Source organism: Camelus ferus, chromosome 26 (genome assembly GCF_009834535.1).
Source record: "Camelus ferus isolate YT-003-E chromosome 26, BCGSAC_Cfer_1.0, whole genome shotgun sequence".
In the NCBI taxonomy this organism is placed as follows: Eukaryota; Metazoa; Chordata; class Mammalia; order Artiodactyla; family Camelidae; genus Camelus; species Camelus ferus.
In genome coordinates this window covers 14,230,975-14,248,442 of record NC_045721.1, presented here as the reverse complement: position 1 = coordinate 14,248,442, position 17,468 = coordinate 14,230,975, and the positions used below count along the sequence as shown (strand labels likewise).

The 17,468-nt window shown below is 43.0% G+C and overlaps 1 protein-coding gene across 1 annotated transcript in view; it reads left to right on the top strand.

Moving 5' to 3' along the window:
- MTMR7 (myotubularin related protein 7) overlaps positions 1 to 17,067 on the top strand; it is an 87,800-nt gene extending 70,733 nt beyond the window's left edge. Inside the window, 8 exon segments of the mRNA XM_006192874.2 lie at positions 2,306 to 2,415; positions 3,801 to 3,926; positions 5,731 to 5,780; positions 7,833 to 8,033; positions 9,755 to 9,895; positions 11,723 to 11,849; positions 14,166 to 14,213; positions 14,216 to 17,067. Of these exon segments, the coding sequence (XP_006192936.2) occupies positions 2,306 to 2,415; positions 3,801 to 3,926; positions 5,731 to 5,780; positions 7,833 to 8,033; positions 9,755 to 9,895; positions 11,723 to 11,849; positions 14,166 to 14,213; positions 14,216 to 14,530 (1,118 nt within the window). The 3' untranslated portion in view covers positions 14,531 to 17,067.
- The last annotated feature ends 401 nt before the right edge of the window (positions 17,068 to 17,468 follow it).

Below are 17,468 nucleotides of genomic sequence, written 5' to 3'. Positions count from 1 at the left end.
AATGAATTACTGGACTTGCAGCAAAGAACAGGGATTAGTCTTAAGGGAATCAAAAACCACAGTGAGATACCACTTCCTACCCACCAGGGGATGGTAAATATTGAAAAAGAGCGAAACAACTCAGCAGTAGGGAAATGGTAAACTGAAATATACTGATAGAGTGGAATATTATCAGCTGGTAAATGAAGGAAATGAATCTATTTACAGCCTATGGATGTCTCAGAAATGAAGTGTTAAATGAAAAAAATCATGTTGCCAAAGGCTACAGTATGATGTTTGTATGTTAAGTTTTCAACACACATAAAACAATATAAGTTATTTGAGGATAACAGTAGCAGTGAAGGCCCTTTGCTGCCGAGGCTGTTGCTCTCCCACACTTTACAGCTGAGGAAACTGAGGCACAGAGAGGCTAAGTAAACTGTCCAAGCTCACAAAACTACTGTGTAAGTAGTAGAGGGACAAAAGCCTACTCAGGAATGTTAACAGACTTCAGAGGGGAAAATCTGGACAGTGCGAGGACATGAGACTTTATCTGTAACATTTTCTGTTTTTTCTTTAAGAGAGAGTTAAAGCAATTGTGGCCAGTCTGAGTGTCCGTTACATTTTAACATCTTTTATATGTTTAAATATTTCAAACTTAACATATTTTAATGACTAAAGAGACCATAATCTTGGAAACACTCAGCCCGCCGCTGAGCGCCCAGGCCACGGGGCTGAGGAACAGAGCAGTGGATTCTGCGCAGTGGTCTGCGCTGACGTCACTGGGCCCCCTTCTCCTCTGCTTTGTGCACGTGCTGCACCCGACAGGGAGGGTGCTTTCCTGCTGGTGATGCTGGTGGGGAGAGGGCAGCCCTTTGACCTCGGACACAAGGACAGTGCCCTGAACCAGGGCGATGCCAGAGAGAACTCAGTTCTCCAGCTGGGCTTCCAGCTCCAGGAAAGAGTTTGGAATCTTGCCTAAACATTCATACTATGGTTTTCTTAAGAAATGGCTTTTCCTGGGGATCTTGGTGTTATTTCCTTCATCACTGCTGACGGCTGTGACTCAGAATTTACTCGTACTTTTTTCGTGTGGCTCTTATGTTGCAGGAAATACGAGTTGAACCCTCTGTTATCTGGCATATTGGAGGGAAGGGCATCTGATAAACTTTATTAATGGTTATTATGCAAATGCGTGATGCTTTCAAAGACTGAACAAAGTTGAATTTGGGAGTTTGGAGTTGGAATGGCACTTATATATAATTTAGTACACCTTCCCTATTTTAAGCATGAAGAAATCAAGGCCCAAAGAGGTTAAATGACTTGAGCAAGATGATACTGTTAATCGCTGACAGAGCTGGGAGGAGGAGACAGGCCTCCGTATTCCCTGCGTGTATCTCACAGAGCACTAGAAAATACACTTCAACAAACAAGATCTCCAGAACATTATTTAATTGTCACTGATTGATTTATAGGATTCCTCAAGAGGGCTTTATAGGTATAAACTGCGTAAACTTCGGAATGTGATATTTGTGATACATGGTCAGAACGCTGAGCTCTAGAGCTTTTGCGTGCTTCACGTTAACTAGAAGATAAGCTCTTGGGATGCAGTGGCTCATGATAATAATATAGGAGAGTTTACACACCTGCCTTAGTTTTGTGACCTTCAGGTGTCATGGGAATCCTAGCTCATCTTCATTTGCAATCACAGGGAAAAGCCTGGACTTGATACTCTAGATGGGATTCAGAAGTGCAGGACCTCATATTCACACACTTTACTCTGCTGAGTAAAGTCCACATACTTTACTCTGTTGGGTAGGGTTGTTGGATCATTTCTGTGTAAGACTTTAGGACAGCCCTCCCTCTCTGTCTGGTGTTTGGACATGAGTCCTCAGCTGAAGTGGCTGGACGGTGGGGTTATAACTGGGCAAGTGCTGGAGTTGTTACATGAGCCTTTCCCCCCGTAGCAGTCTTACTCAAGTGCTCCTTGGTGGCCTGTTTTGAACATCTTTGCTGAAAGAATAAATACATCTTCTCTTATTTTTACTATGACAACATTCAATAATTTTCACAAATATTAGAATTTAAACTCTACAGACGTAACACTTCCAAGCAGAAGCAGCACCCCCCGTGCCCAGAGTAGAAAAGCCTTACTTGGAAGTGGTCCAGCAGAACCAGGTTCAGTAAGCTTGGGCATTTATCTTGACTCAAGTCTTCCAGAAAACACTATAATGAAGGAGCCATTAACAGGCTACCTGCAAATACGATCACATGTGAAATGAGAGACTGCCTCTATTTTGCTTCTGTAACACAATTTATCTTGCAGTGTGTGAACTTAAATCTCCCTCCATGAGTGATTTTCTGTGGGGACTGGAGAACTCTGGCTGGCTGAGGCACATTAAGGCCATCCTGGATGCAGGGATCTTCATTGCAAAGGTAGGCGACTGCAGAGGACAGACAGAGGCGGTGGGGCAGACCAGCCGGTGCACTCTGGCTTTGGAGTGGAGATCCTGTCCCCTCCCCACGAGCTCCCCTGGGCCACGTTGTGCTGTACTGAGTGGGGAGCTGGCTTTGCAGACCTCCCCGAGGTTTGCCCTCTGACCATGGGACTTTGTGAAAGAGAAGACAGTGCTCAGTTGATAGAAGATTATCAAGCGATCAAGTGGTAAGTTACTTTCAGACTGTTCTCATTTCAGTTAGGTTAGGCTTGGTCCTGGGTGGAGGGAAGAATTTTCTGCAGGAGAATATATCCAGATGTGAGTCACTGCAGTGATCGAGGCCTGAGACTTCCGTGTCAGTCAGCATCAGTTTTCAGTGATGGCATTAGCAGAAGCCCTGCTCCTGAAGCTGGCCAGCAGAGTCCAGGCTGCCAGGGGATTTTGCTGCAGCTTGCATATAAGCTGTTTGGGAAAGCTTTGTCTATTTTGTTGCTCAGTTTTTTTTTTTTTTTCCAATAATTCCCCTCAGATGTATATCTAAAGATGACCATGTCTTTTCAGATGACGTGGTATGCTCCCCTTTATTAGATAATTAATGTATTTGCCAAATATTTATTCATCACTGGGCACTTTTTTAGGTGCTGAGTATGCGACGCTGAATAAGCCAGAGCAGGTCTCTTCCCTCACAAAGCTTATGTTCTGGTGCAGGAGACAGAAAATGAACCAGTGAATAAAACAGAATTTCAGGTAGTGATAAATGCCATGACAGAGTCTCCACCATGTTTTCCAGGCTACGTTTCCCGCCAAGAGACTCAGTGAAACTCGCGTGCCCATGTGCGGCGGCCTGTGAGCAGCTTTTCTCGCGGAGACCTGCTGCTGTCATTTTATCTGTTTCCTCCCCACCCCTCCCCGTCCATTACTTGGATCTTATTACCCTTTTGTCTCTAACCTCATAGTTTTTCAATTTATCATTTTTGTAGCTTTTCCTTTTTGAAAATGAGGGAGGCCAGCAGCAGCTCCAGAATTTCAGTCTTGGAAAGGCTTCAGGGGGAAGCCTGGAGGGGAAGGCGGGGGGGTGGTGGAAGGTGGCAGGGACACGGTGGCACGGGAGGCGTGCTCACCCGCGGTGTGGCAGCCTGTGAGGGCCCGGGTGGAGGCTTCTGGACCTAAGGGAGGACTTCAGTTACCGGCGCCAAACCAGGCCTTGGCTCTTCCTTAACTCGATGGGGCTGTCAACATCAGTAAATGAATGAAGAGGTTTTGGTATGGATTTTTTGCCTGTAAATCTTTTTTTGAGTCTTTCTGTGAGTATAAAACCAAACCTACTGCTGATCCTGGTTATAGCTGTTCTTTGTGACTCTTTGCCAATCCTGTGTTTTTCAGGCAGTTTCAGAGGAAGGAGCAAGTGTACTTGTTCACTGTTCCGATGGCTGGGACAGGACTGCTCAGGTGTGCTCGGTGGCCAGCCTCCTGCTGGACCCTCACTACAGGACCTTGAAGGGCTTCATGGTGAGTGCGGCCATCGGGCCACTGTCCCTCACTGGCAGCACCTAGACAGAATGGACCTCTCTTTTGGCAACTGTTAGCAGCTTATTTCCCTCCTCATCAACATTATTTTTCTCTTAGTAGATCAGTAAGATTAATTAAAGGGGAAAAGGTGAAATAGGCTGGAATAAGGAGGTGAATTTCTTGGATTTTGGAACCAATTCAAACCAGTGCTACTAAAGATGAATTTGGAGGCAAATACAAAATATATCTTCAGTAGTTTATGAAATAGAGTTTTAAACATCATTTGTATAGATAGATTTCAAGTTTGAAATACATTTTCAAGTTTGAGGTAACATGACTGTCTGTATAACAGAAAACAGTTTTCAGAAAAAATATTTGGAGACAAAGCATATTGTGCAAGTCCTTGAGAGGGAAAAATGTTCTCACTTACTACTTTTATATTTTAAGTAGTCCTTTGCGACTCTGGATGAGAATATTGAAAATTTCAGTGTTTGGCTGTTCTTTGCTGAAATGATGAGTGCATCCTCTCCTGGATTTTGCACCTTTCAGGTGTGCATCAGAACTTGACATGTTGCTGAATATTTGTATGGTTGCCTGGAAGGTGAAGCTTTGGCTAAGACGGAACCATCTTCTTAAAATGACTGCAGGGACTTCCTGGTGGCTGGGAGGTTACTGGTTCCTGCCTCTTGAAGCATGATTTGGTAGAAAGTGCTTCAGTGGATCCCGCATCCATGCTGGGGACAGATGCTGTCAGAGGAGCCTGATGGGGTGTGTCCACTGCTAGATCTGAGTACGGACAGCTGACACTGGGGACAAGAGAGAAGACACAGGTTCCTGCTCTTGGGCTTAAGTGTCCGAGAACTTGCTGTTACCTGTGCCAGCACTGAGATCTTGGGGACAGTCCTGGTGCAGCTCCCCCTCCTTGGACTGAGGTTGGGGGCTGGAGTCATTCCCTTACATCTGGACGGGGGAGGGGCTGAGTTGCACACTCCCAGGGCTTTGTCACACTGTCCTTCACCACCGCTGGCTCTTTTTGATTCCTCCCCATTAGATTTACGAGTTGTCAAGGCCAGAATTCAACCAGTCCTTATTTTTTTAAGGGAAAATCTCATTGATGATATTGATGGTACTATCCTGTATTATTTGGTTAAATCTTTTTTTTTAATCCAGACAATTTGAGGGGAATAAATTCATGTTACCTCTACCTCCAAAGCAGGGCTGAAACTTCAAATATGCTCCAAACCCTCGTCATTCTGGGATTCTTCTAAACTAAAGGAAAGATCACTGAAAAACACTCCTAATTGTTTCTTGTTAAAAGGTCGGTATTTGATATTAAACAGACAGGCAGCATCGCATACTGGGGAAGAGCTGGGTGGGAGGGGCTGTGCAGTTTTCTGGAGTGGGGTGATGAGGTGGCACTAGCCACTCGCTAGTAGCTTAGGTGAGTGTTTAACCTTTCAGTTTCCCCCTCTAAAATGAAGAGTGACAGTGACACCCATCCTACAGTGAAATGAGATCACACGTGAACGGCATGAATAGGGCTGCACAGAAAGCACTCTGTGGGTGGGGGCGTTACCTTTCCAGGCACCCACTCCTGTGTGTTTTTCCTACGGAAGACCTTGCACTCTGCCATTCTGACGTGCATCTCTCCGGGGATGGGGGGCGATGAGCGCTCATTTGCAGGTTACCCGAGGATAATGACCTCTGCTCTGAGCACCCTTGAATCCTTCAGCATTATTGGTTCTGATCTCTTATCTTCCCTCGTTTGCTTCTCTCCATGATATTTATATTCTTTCTTGTGTAGGTATTAATTGAAAAGGACTGGATTTCCTTTGGTCATAAATTTAATCACAGGTAAGAAATATCTTAAAATCAATTGCTGTGAATAGTTTAGGATTAAAAAAAAACTGTTTCCTGTAGTTCCCAACTGAGTGGGGGAAAATAGCCTTGTTTTTAAAGTTTCCTTGTGTATCTTACTCAGAAAGTTAAAATGCTGTTGTATATATTGTATCGCAGATAAAGTTCTCACTCTGAGTACTCTTGGCATTTATTGAGCAGAACTTATTAATCTTAAATTATTCCAGAAGACACAGAGAAGCTTGTTCACTAATTGGCCTAGAAAGTGGGCTCTCCCTTCCTCCCACACACATTTGACTTACTAAATTATTCCAGGTTTGAAGTGCAAACATTCAGGCTGCTGGTTGTGGTTGCGAAATGCCTGTGGAACGGTTTCTCTTTGATCTTCCGCAGTGGGAGTCAGACAGGGCTCGTCCTAAGGCATTTGTGTCACAGGTGAGGTCTGTCCCAGGTGTTTCTGGAGAGCTCATGTAGGACAGCGGCCCAGGTTGAGCCCAACAGATCCAGCTCCAAATTCAGCTGTGGCATTTACTGTGTGGCCCTGGGCGTCTGTCCTTTCTGAGCGTTGGTCTCCCATCTGTGAAAAGGGGAGACCCTCCCTGCTCCATAGGGTTACAGCAAGGCTTTTAAAACCATGTACGTAAGGAGCGTCGCTCCTTGCCTACTGGCCCATCTTCTGGGCTTTCAATAGACAGAAGCTCCTGGCTCCGTCCGGTCAGTGTTGGTGTTACTGGCTTAATGCCTGACTGGTGTTCTCATGTCTCATCTCAGAATGTTACATGTAGCCGGTATGGTCTAGTCTTCTGGTGCTTAAATTTAGGCATCATGCTGACAATAATTAGATATTCTGATAGACATTTTGATTGTTTGAATATTTTCCTAAAGAAAGCTCTAAATTTATGAATATTTATTTTTGTAGCTTTTGCACTTAGCATTAGTTGAGCATTTATTCTGTGGTTTTCTGGAATTCTGTTTTTATAGTTAATGATTTTTCCAGGAAAGCACATCGATTCAGTTTTACAAATGAGAAAATTAAAGCCCCAAAGCAATTAAGTAACATTAAGATCACATTGCTATTTTCAGTTTTGGGGGCTCCACTGACTGCGGGGCAGTCAGGGTCTCTGAGGTAGATGTGCGGACAGAAAGAATACAGACATGGCTGATAAGTATGTGTTTTGTGAGGCAGGAATATATTAATTAGACAACGCTTTTTAAAGCTACTAAAGGTGAGTGGGACTAAACCCGCTGAGAGGTTTCCAGACAGTTTCTGATGTTTCCACCCTTGGAAGACTCCCAAACTGATCCTCACTCACTTCTCTTCCTCAAGCTGATTATCCACTGCTGAGAAGGTGAGGTTCTATATGGTTGTTCTGTAACTGCTAGCACCCCAGTCACCCTTTTGGAGTCTTTCTAAAATTCACCTAATAGTGTAAGGGACCAGGCAGTCTTTATTTAAAAATCGATACAACTGTGAGGGAGGAGATTCTGATGTACTTTTGGAAAACAAAGCTGAGGGAGATATAAAGATATACGGGAATCTGTGGTCATGTGGAAGTAACTGTGCTAGAAGTAGAAATACCCCAGAAACTCGGGGGACCACAGTTTTCCCAGGTTGTCTTTCTTCCTTATTTCTTCCCAACAGAACAATGCAAAAGTGAAAACCACTGAAGTTGCCCAGGTATTTCTTCCCACTCTCCCACTGGTCACTAATTAAGTGGAAGACTTGTTTCTTAAGTTCTGATGTACTTTTAAAACTTGAATGAAAGGATGCTCTTTTTTCCCCATGGAAAGAGTCCTTGAATTTTAACTTCAGCACTAACACTTTCTTCTGTAATTATAGCATGAATATGTCCCTTCTCTGCCCAGACTTTCACTACAGTTTCTCTTGAAATTGAAATTTAATAAGTTATTTTTCTACTTGTGCATTCCAGGTTTATAAGATAAGCTCTACTTAGGAACAAGGGTTGCTTTTATGATTTTTTTTGTATTTATAGCTTTCTAATTTAAAAAAAAAACTTGCCATAAAGTCTCTAATATATTTTTTTACAGGTACGGCAATCTAGACGGGGACCCAAAAGAAATCTCTCCAGTTATTGACCAGTTCATTGAGTGCGTCTGGCAGCTAATGGAACAATTTCCCTGTGCCTTTGAGTTCAATGAGAGGTTTCTGATTCACATTCAAAATCATATCTATTCCTGCCAGTTTGGAAACTTCCTATGTAACAGCCAAAAGGAGAGGCAAGAACTCAAGTAAGTTTTTCGGTGTTTAATTTTTATGTAAAGATTTTGTGACTGAGAGTTTCAGATGGCTTTTCGTAATCATGAAGACTTTTAGCCACACATCTACACTGGCATATTGAAGTTATTTGCTTTTTCCTGACAACATTTCATAAATGGTTTAACGTCATCACCTGACAAAGGTAGGTACAAGTTCATGTTGGCCATTTTCTGTCTCATGTTCACGGACAGGTAGGTAGACTTGACACACTGATATGGAAAGGAAGCTTCCTGGAGTCAGAGAAAGGGATTTTTGCATTTAAAAGGAAAAAGACATCTTTGGTGGATACACTCATAGTAAGAACTGAAAACACAGTAGTTCCCCCCTTATCCACGGTTTTGCTTTCCCTGATGTCAGTTATCTGAGGTCAGCTGTGGCCCGAAAATATTAAATGGAAAATTACAGAAGTAAACAGTAAGTTTTAAATTGCAGGCCATTCTGAGTAGCATGATGGAGTCTGGAGTGTCCCTTGCCATCCTGCCTGGGATGTGAACCCCCTGTCCAGCACGTCCTGCCTGTTAACCACTTGGAAGCCATCTCTGTTACCTGACTGTGAGGTATCACAGTGCTGTGTTCACGTCACCCCGACTTCACTCAGTAATGGCCCCAGGGTGCAAGAGTAGTGATGCTGGCAATTAGGATATTCTCTTAATTGTGCCTAATTATAGGTGAAACTTCATCAGAGGTATGGATATACAGGAAAAACAGTACACACTGGACTCAGTACTGTCTGGTTTCAGGCATCCACTGGGGGTCTCAGAACACATACCCCGTGGATAAGGGGGGACTGCTGTGTAACTGGGAAACTAAGTTAGAAACTCAGGTCACTCTTATTCGGATGAAAACTGTAGTGCTTTTATCGAGAGGGAAAATGTAGATGAAATGTGGACTTTTTATAAAAAAGTCAAAAACTTAACAGTACAGTGACTTTTGAACCACAAATGAACAATTTTAAAATTTTCATAAAATTAAATGATTTCAATTGTGGTTTATATAATAACTATCAGATTTAATTGTGGAAATGATGAGTTCAAATAGCATAGAGTCCATTAGTTTTATACTATCTGAATGGAAAGAAAATGCTTTTCTGGTAGATATTAGTCTATGCTTTCTCCAAGGAACTTCAAGTGTGATTCTTGATAAACAGTAATGATATAAAAATAGCAGAGCACACCCTTTAAGCTCACCTGTTTTCCTACAGAGCTTTGGGATTTGTTGTGATAGATCAGCCCGTTTCATGCTTGGTTCTGAATCCTGGCCATTCCTCTCCCTAGTGCTGTGACTTTGGGAAACTGCGTAACCTCGCCCAGATGTTTCCTTATCTATAAAAGGGACAAATGTCATAGGAATTCAGTGAGGAGTAAATGAGAGAAAGTATATGAAGCATTTAAATAGTACTTAGCAAGTAATAAGAGTTCAGTGACTATTTGGGGGAAATTCCAAAAAATTTTACGTGGTTTTGATAATCAGAGGCTTAACCATCTTGCTGAGGCCAGGGCCGAGAGCAGGGGCTGAGATGGGTAGTGTCCGCTGCTGTAGCTTGGAGACACAGAGTGGAAGTCTCCCTGCTGGACAACAGGGACCCCTGATGTTCACATAGCAGTTACTGCCCTTTCCACCAGCTTTAACATTACAAGCCTACTATTTATAAGAACCAAGATAGTCATCTGCAGCCTTCTTTTCTTTATAACAGAATCCAGGAAAGAACACACTCTTCCTGGGCTCATCTGTGGAAGAATCGGGCTGAATACCTGAACCCTCTGTTCAGAGCTGACCACAGCCAGACCCGCGGAGCCCTTCGCCTCCCCACGGCGCCGTGCAGCTTCACGCACAAGTATGTAGTCCTCTGGGCCCTCGCTCAGTACGGCTGTGAACTTAGTTTCTCACACTGTTTACTACTTGGAGCCTGAAGCATATGATACACTGAGCTTCAAGGCTTTTTTGGACAGAAACACACCGAAGGGGGCTGAACTGCTATTTTTGCCAGTGTCTCCTCTCCCTCTCCTTTCCTCCTAAATAAGGAAATTTTTTTAGAAGTCGATGTTTTAATAGTAATGATATCTTAAAAATGTAAGTTCCAGTTTATTTAAAAGTGAGGGAGGGGGTGAGGAAGGAAAGAGGGAAGGAATGACTGAAAAAACCTTAGAGGTTAAATGTGGAATCACAAGTGTAAGTAGTGACCACGACATAGCTTATTTTCTTTTGCTGCTTAATCAAGGTCTAATGGAAGTATTTCCCTGTGGAAATAAATTAGGTTAAGACCGTGTATATTGGGATGGGAGAGCAGGGCGGCACCCTGCGGACTGTCTAGGTACACAGGCTGTGTTTCATCCTTTGGCTTCTGCCCTCGTCCTGTATGATACGTAGGGATGACTCAGGTCAGCAAAAAGACCAAATACAGAAACAGCTGAGAAACCACATTCCTTCAACACAGCCCTCGTTGAGCAGCTTTTATTCTTAGTTACTACTTAATTTTACAGAATAATATTAATTCTATCACACTAAAAAATTCCTCCATGGTTTGTGTAAAAACAGCAGCGTTGCGAGCTGTTGAGGTACACTGCAGTCAGCTCTGTTGCAGCTGCGTTGTTACTGGACAGTCAACAGATGCATTATTGAGGATCAGGCATTGTGGATAAAACAGTGACACCAAGTCCCTGCCCTCCAAGTACCTTTCTGAGTAAAGAGTGGATCTGCAGACATCCCTGTGGTAATACATGTATATGTACGTTATGTTTACACTACACTGGAGTCTGTTAAGTGTGCAATAGCATTATGTCTAAAAAACAATGTACATACCTTAATTTAAAAACACTTTGTTGCTAAAGAATGTTATCATCTTAGCCTTCAGTGAATAGCAGTAGTAACATCAAAGATCACAGATCACCGTTAACTATTAATGGACAAGCTTAAATTTCGTGAGAATTACCAGGTGACACAGAGACACAAGAGTGAGCAAAGACTATTAGAACAACAAACTGTGCTGAGATCCTAGGTTCAATCCCCAGCACCTCCACTAAAAAAAGAAAAATTGTGCCGACAGACTCGCTTGATGCGGGGTTGCCACAAACCTTCAGTTTGTAAAATCCGCAGTATCTGTGAAGTGCAGTGAAGCAAAGCGCAGCAGAACAAGGTGAACCTGTATTCGTGTCTGCATCCCGGAATGCCTTATTGCATAGGATAAAAAAGGGAGGAGGATTTATTGCAAATGTAAATTTTTGGTGGTTGTGATAAAACAAGCTAAAAACCTCAAATTCAAAAGACTTCTTTTGCAGCTGAAAGATCCTGAATGTTCATACAAACACGAATTTTCCAAGTTTACTTCACAACGAAGAGTCATTTCTTAAGCCAAAAAAAAAAAAAAAGGGTAATGTGCTACTTCAATCTACTTTAGAAAAATATATTATGTGCCTTCTAATTCAGTACTATCTAAACAAGTAGACTCTTCATGAATTTACTCTCCCTGAAAGAAGTTTACTGATTCAAGAAAATTAAAACATCAACATGGAATTATTACTTTAAGTGAGTTTTTTCTTTTGAGCCTGTACTTTGTACTTGGTTATTATTAGGACTGTGGTTTGACAGACACCTGGGGAGACTGGAGAACGTGAAAGTACACAGTGTGAGATGGTGTATTGTGTCGCTCTGCCGTCCTTCCCAGGTTTTGGAGTGGAATGTACAACCGCTTTGAAAAGGGCCTGCAGCCCCGACAGTCAGTCACAGATTACCTCATGGCCGTGAAGGAGGAGAGCCAGCAGCTGGAGGAGGAGCTCGCGGCCCTAGGAGAAGTAAGACACACTTGCTCTTGTTAATCTTATTTCTTGATGATCACTGCTGTGAAAGACTCTCATGACTCAAGGTGTGTGAAATGTAGCAACACAACCGTTTCCTACTTTTAGCCAGTGGACAACGTGAAACGCAGCCCCACCAGGTGAGCGCCCAGATCACTGAATAGGCACTTAATACATTTCAGACATCTGGCTTGGCTCACTTCCATGGCTTGCTGAATTAGTGGGCTATTCCTAGCAAAAGCACTTTTTTTTTTTTAACACTATTATTTGAGGGTACTGAAATGAATTCTTTCTGGCGCATACGTGAAAAAGATGGGATTTAAAGTGAAAGAACAAAATCAGATATATGTACTTGTAGTAAAAAAATCTATTTCTTCACTTTTAAGAGTAGTTATATAATGATATATATTACTCTATAAATGATAATAGCTGAGACTGACTATCAGTAATCTTCTTTTTTGGATTTTCTAACTTCCCAGCACGAGTGGCCAGGAAAGTTATATAATTAGGGAAAACCTGGTAAGTGTATGATGACTGTGTTTACAGTGACACTGCTCATTTAGCTGACCACCAAACCCACCTGGATTCTTTGCTTTATTCTGCTTCGAGTGAACCCCATAATACTGTCATTCACTTGCTCAAGAATTGGCAATTAGTTCCTGCTGTGTAGACCTAAATTCTGAATCGAGGCTAAATAGTTTAAATAAGACGAAAAGCCTTCCCCACCCTCCTCCTGCTGAGATAATATGTTGTACAGAAAAAAAGTATTAGGAAGGAGGCTGGCATGTTGTCAGTAAGTTCTTCGTTATGGCTCATACAGCAGTCATGTTCCTAGAAGAGAACTTCCAGTTTCCTACTTTCAGATTGGTATGTGTCTGAATGAAAGCTGGCAAAATATTACAAGTTGGGTTCCAACAAAGTCATTTCCATTATCCAAGTGGATAGTTACCTGCAGGTCACCCCTGAAAATGATGGCCAGAGGGAAACGGTGCTCTAGTTCAGGGCCCCAACAACAGAGATGGTCACTTCAAGGCACTTGGTGAGGATGACTCCTCTGGTTCCCCCACAGTATTCCTAGAAATAAGGAATATAAATATTGTGGAATGAGGAATAAAATTTTAAGTCTGGTAAGTCTGGCATTTGAGATCTTTCCCACGAGCCAGTCAATTCTACCTTTTCAACTTGCCTCCACTATCCCCTTGCTCAAATTTAACTCTGCTTCTTGGACACAATGGACATCTTCCTGCCTTTGTGTGTTTCTTTTCTGTCCCTCCTGCTAGAAACACTCTAACCATCACCAGCACATCCAAGTTTAATTCCTTCACAGTCCTGTCAAAATGCTCCACTCCACCCTCTTAAATAATTTTTCCCACTTCCAAATTCCTACATTACATCAACTCTGCCTCTGTATTCAGAGTTCCTTATGGCTGGATCTCTATTTCTCTCTTTTCCTCATATTGCCCAGCATAGTGTTTTTGTACATGATAACGTATTTGAATGTTTTTTGAATGAATACATATGTAATAGTTGATCTCATAACACCTCCCTTGCTGACACTAAAGGATGAAATCTGATAGAATGTATTCTGAACAACCCAATGGGTAAACAAAATATGGGATATTGATATAATGGAATATCATTCAGCCATAAAAAAGAATGAAGTACTGATAATGCTACGGTGTGGATGGACCTTGAGAACATAAGTGACTGAAGCCAGACACAAAAAGTCATATATCCTATGACTCCATTATAGGACATGTGCAAGAGAGGCAGATCCCCAGAGATAGTAGATTGGTGGTTGTCAGGAACAGTGGGGAGTAGAGAACAGAGAGTGACCACTGAGGGATATGGGATCTTGGAACTAGATTCGTGAATGGTTGCATAACCTTGTGAATATACTAAAAACCACTGAACTGTATACTTTAAGAGGGTGAATTACTTATATCTTAATTTAAAAAACTAGGTAACACCTCATTCTTGATTTTTAAAAAACGTACTTTGAGTTCATAGGATGAAAATCACTGTAAAATCATACAGGGACAGAAAGAAGGATGACCACTCACCGCCAGGTGCTTTACTCATGCTGTGGGTTTTGCATTTTGTAGGAAACCTCTGCCAAGGTAGTGCCATCCTTACATCAGAGATGAAGAAAGCAAGCCTCAAAGAAACTAATTATTTTGTCTGAGGTCATAAAGTCTAGCTTTCAACCCAACTCCATCTGAATCCCATGTTATACTCACCTGGAAGGTAACGAATACTAAAGGCATGTATATGTATTACATTTTTTCCCTGAAATTATTATTTCTTTTTTAGAGGCTGGAAAAAATTCAGAAAGTCCAGTTAAATCGCACTGAAGTAAGAGTAATAAGCAAAGTGAACCCAGCAAACACTCAGGGTTTTCTACCTCAGACAACAGCACAGCCAACACGCCCCAGGACTACAGTGGAAACGTGAAATCATTTCCGTCCAGGAGCCCTTCACAAGGCGATGAAGATTCTGCTCTGATTCTAACCCAAGACAACTTGAAAAGCTCAGACCCTGATCTGTCAGCCAACAGTGACCAAGAGTCTGGGGTGGAGGATTTGAGCTGCCGCTCTCCGAGTGGCGGGGAGCATGCCCCGAGCGAGGACAGCAGCAAGGACCGAGATTCCGACGAGGCCGTCTTCCTCACTGCCTGAAGAGAACTTCCCCGGGGAGTTCCAAAACAAAGGACACACACAAGACACTTTCCAAAAATAAGGGAACAGTGCAATTTAAGATAAAACATAACCCAAGAAATGGTACAGGTCATCGAGAATTATAAAATGTAGCAATGAAAAGGGAAAAAAGTCCAACTCTTAAGTTTCTCTAGGTGTTGAAGAACAGGAAGTAGCCATTTCTTTTATCAAGTAAATATAAGGAAAATTATTGCCCATTTTGAAAAGCATTCTAGACTGTGGAAGTTTTATTCACTACAGAGCAGTGACCTCTACCGTCACTGGAGGTTACCAATTCAGATCTTCCTTGCACAGCATGTGTCTGCTCAGGAAGTGCCCTGACCTCGTTCCTTCACACTTATCATCATCTTTAGTCTTACCTCTTACTTCACTTCTAGATGCATATTGTTTCCTAAAATATTTGATGTTACCTTCTTTCCTGAATCTGTTATCAGTATTCCTAATGACAGAGCACATTCTGGTTAACAGGTAGATTTCTGTAATTGGTGAGCTTTGTAACTGCTTAAGCTTATCTTTCAGGTTTAACGATCCCTTCAGCTTTTCCTTAGATAATATATTTTGAATTGTCATAGTAATTTTGTTGCCTTTTTCTGGAATTTCATAATTCTCCTTATTTAAAAAATGCTAAAACATAACTTACTTTTCTCTAACACCAGTCTAATGCTTAATAAAGTAGAAACAACATTTACTCTCTGGTTCTTAACTATGAATTCAGATCATATTAGCTTTTAAAATAACAACCTAACCTTTTATTACTATTCCAGAGACTGAATTAACAGACAGTGGGTCAACCACCAGTCTGATTCCTGCAGTACAACAGTGTGAAGTTATAGGGAACTATTTCAATAAGGGAAAATCTCAGTTAAGAACTAGAGAATTTGGCTGTCATGTCTCTTTAACCAGCAGAATAGGTTTTGTCACTTTAGAAATTATGTAACTGGTTAATATGGTTTAATCACACCTCACCTGCAGAGCCAAGGCAGCAGTCCCAGCCAGCAGCCCTGCTCACCTGCAGAGTCAGGGCAGGGGTGCGGTCCAGCTGGGGAGCTCGGCAGGGCGCAGGCCTGCCCACCTCGGGCTCCCGGAGCGGGAGGTGTGCTGGCCCTGGAGTCCAGGCGGCTCATGCCCAGGTACAAGAGCTGGGCCACGGCCCCGCCTGCTGCAGACCGTAGGCTCCTGTCCCCTCCTGACGAGAAAACCTGTTCAGGAAAATTTGGAAATCGCCTGAAGTGGGCCTTCTCCGTCCTTCCCAGGCAGGATCCAGAGACATACCCCACCCTCCGCGGATAGTGGCCCCCAGCCCCACTGGACAGGAAGGGCTGGCGAAGACACCTGGAAGCTACGTAACCCAACAGCTCCTGCGCTGAGAGGCAGGTGAGCAGAGCTGACAGCCCTCAGGGCAAAGCCTAGTTGGCCAGGGAACCTGGGGCACAGGCTGGCTTGAGTTAAGACCACAAAGAGCATGAATGACCTTTGAGCTGCTTCTCTTGCTGCGCCTGAGCCCTAATGATTGCTGAAAACAGCCATCGGCCCGCCTGACCCAGGGAACTTGACCAGAACGCGTGGGAAGCTGCCTAACTCAGTCCAACGCTGTCTGCAGTGGCAGCTGACAGAGAGCACCGCCCGTGGCTCTCCCTGTCTGCAGAGCAAACTGGTGGGCGCACCTGACCAAGTTACTCAGTGCACATTCTTGCTTGATTCAGGGCCCCTAACAACGAGCTGTGTAGGCCTTGTGCCCCAGCCTGCTGCCCCAGGAGGGAGGGGAGCTAACTTCACAGCCCCCACCGACTGCGGAGTGCAGCATCCAGTCCCAGCTATCTAGAGACAGGGACCCGGGAGCCCAGGTAGCCATGAGGCCTGCACCGCGGCCTCACCTGGGTAGGGAGCCAACCAGCAGTCCTGCCCCTCCCCTCCTCCTAGTGCTCCAACAGATGCCTCGCCCAGAAGTAGGCCCTAATAGCAGGCCCCACCTGCTAAGGACGTTACCAGCAGATGTGTCCAGAAACCCAAACTGAGCTGATTGGTGAAGTGCTGTCTCTGTCAAAGCAAATCTGCAAAGTCTGGAAGAGGAGACCACTTACTCACATGCACAAACACCAAGGAATCAAAAGTCAGGTAAACGTGACACCACCAAAGGAAACTAATGAAGCTTTACTAACTGATCCTATGACCTGTCAGAGAAGTCAGAATAATCCTCTTGAAGGAGTTCAGTGAACTAGAAAAACACACGGACAACTAAACAAAGTTATGAAAACAATGCACAAACAAAAATCAGTCTGACAAATTAGAACCTCCCCCGTAAAAAAAAATTCCTAGCAGCCAAAAAGTACAATAATTGAACTTTGAACAAAATAATTCAATACAGCTTCAAAAGCAAACTTGACCACACACCCAGAGACCTGGGAGATAGAACAACTGAAATTATCTAATCAGAGGAGCAAAAAAAAAAAAAAAAAAAAATTTAAAAAAGGTTACAGAGCCTATGTACTCATGGGAAACAAATGAAACAATATTCACATTATGCGAATTCAAGGAGAGGAAAAAGAGAAAGAAACAGAAAGCATATTTAACACAACAATGGATGAAAACTTCTCAAACGTGGGAGAGAAGCAGACATCCAGATCCAAGAGGCCCAAAGGACCCCTAACAGCTTGAACCCAAACAGGGCTACATTGAGACACACTGTAATTAAACTGTCAAAAGTCAAAGACAGAATTTTAAAAGCAAGAGAGAAGTTACATACAAGGGAACCTCTAGAAGACTACTGGTGGATCTCTCAACAGAAACTTTTTAGGCCAGAAGAGAATGAGATGACATATTCAAAACATTGAAAGAAAAAAACAAAACAGTCAACCAAGAATGCTTTAGAAATGAAGGCAGGAAAAACCTGCTGAACAAA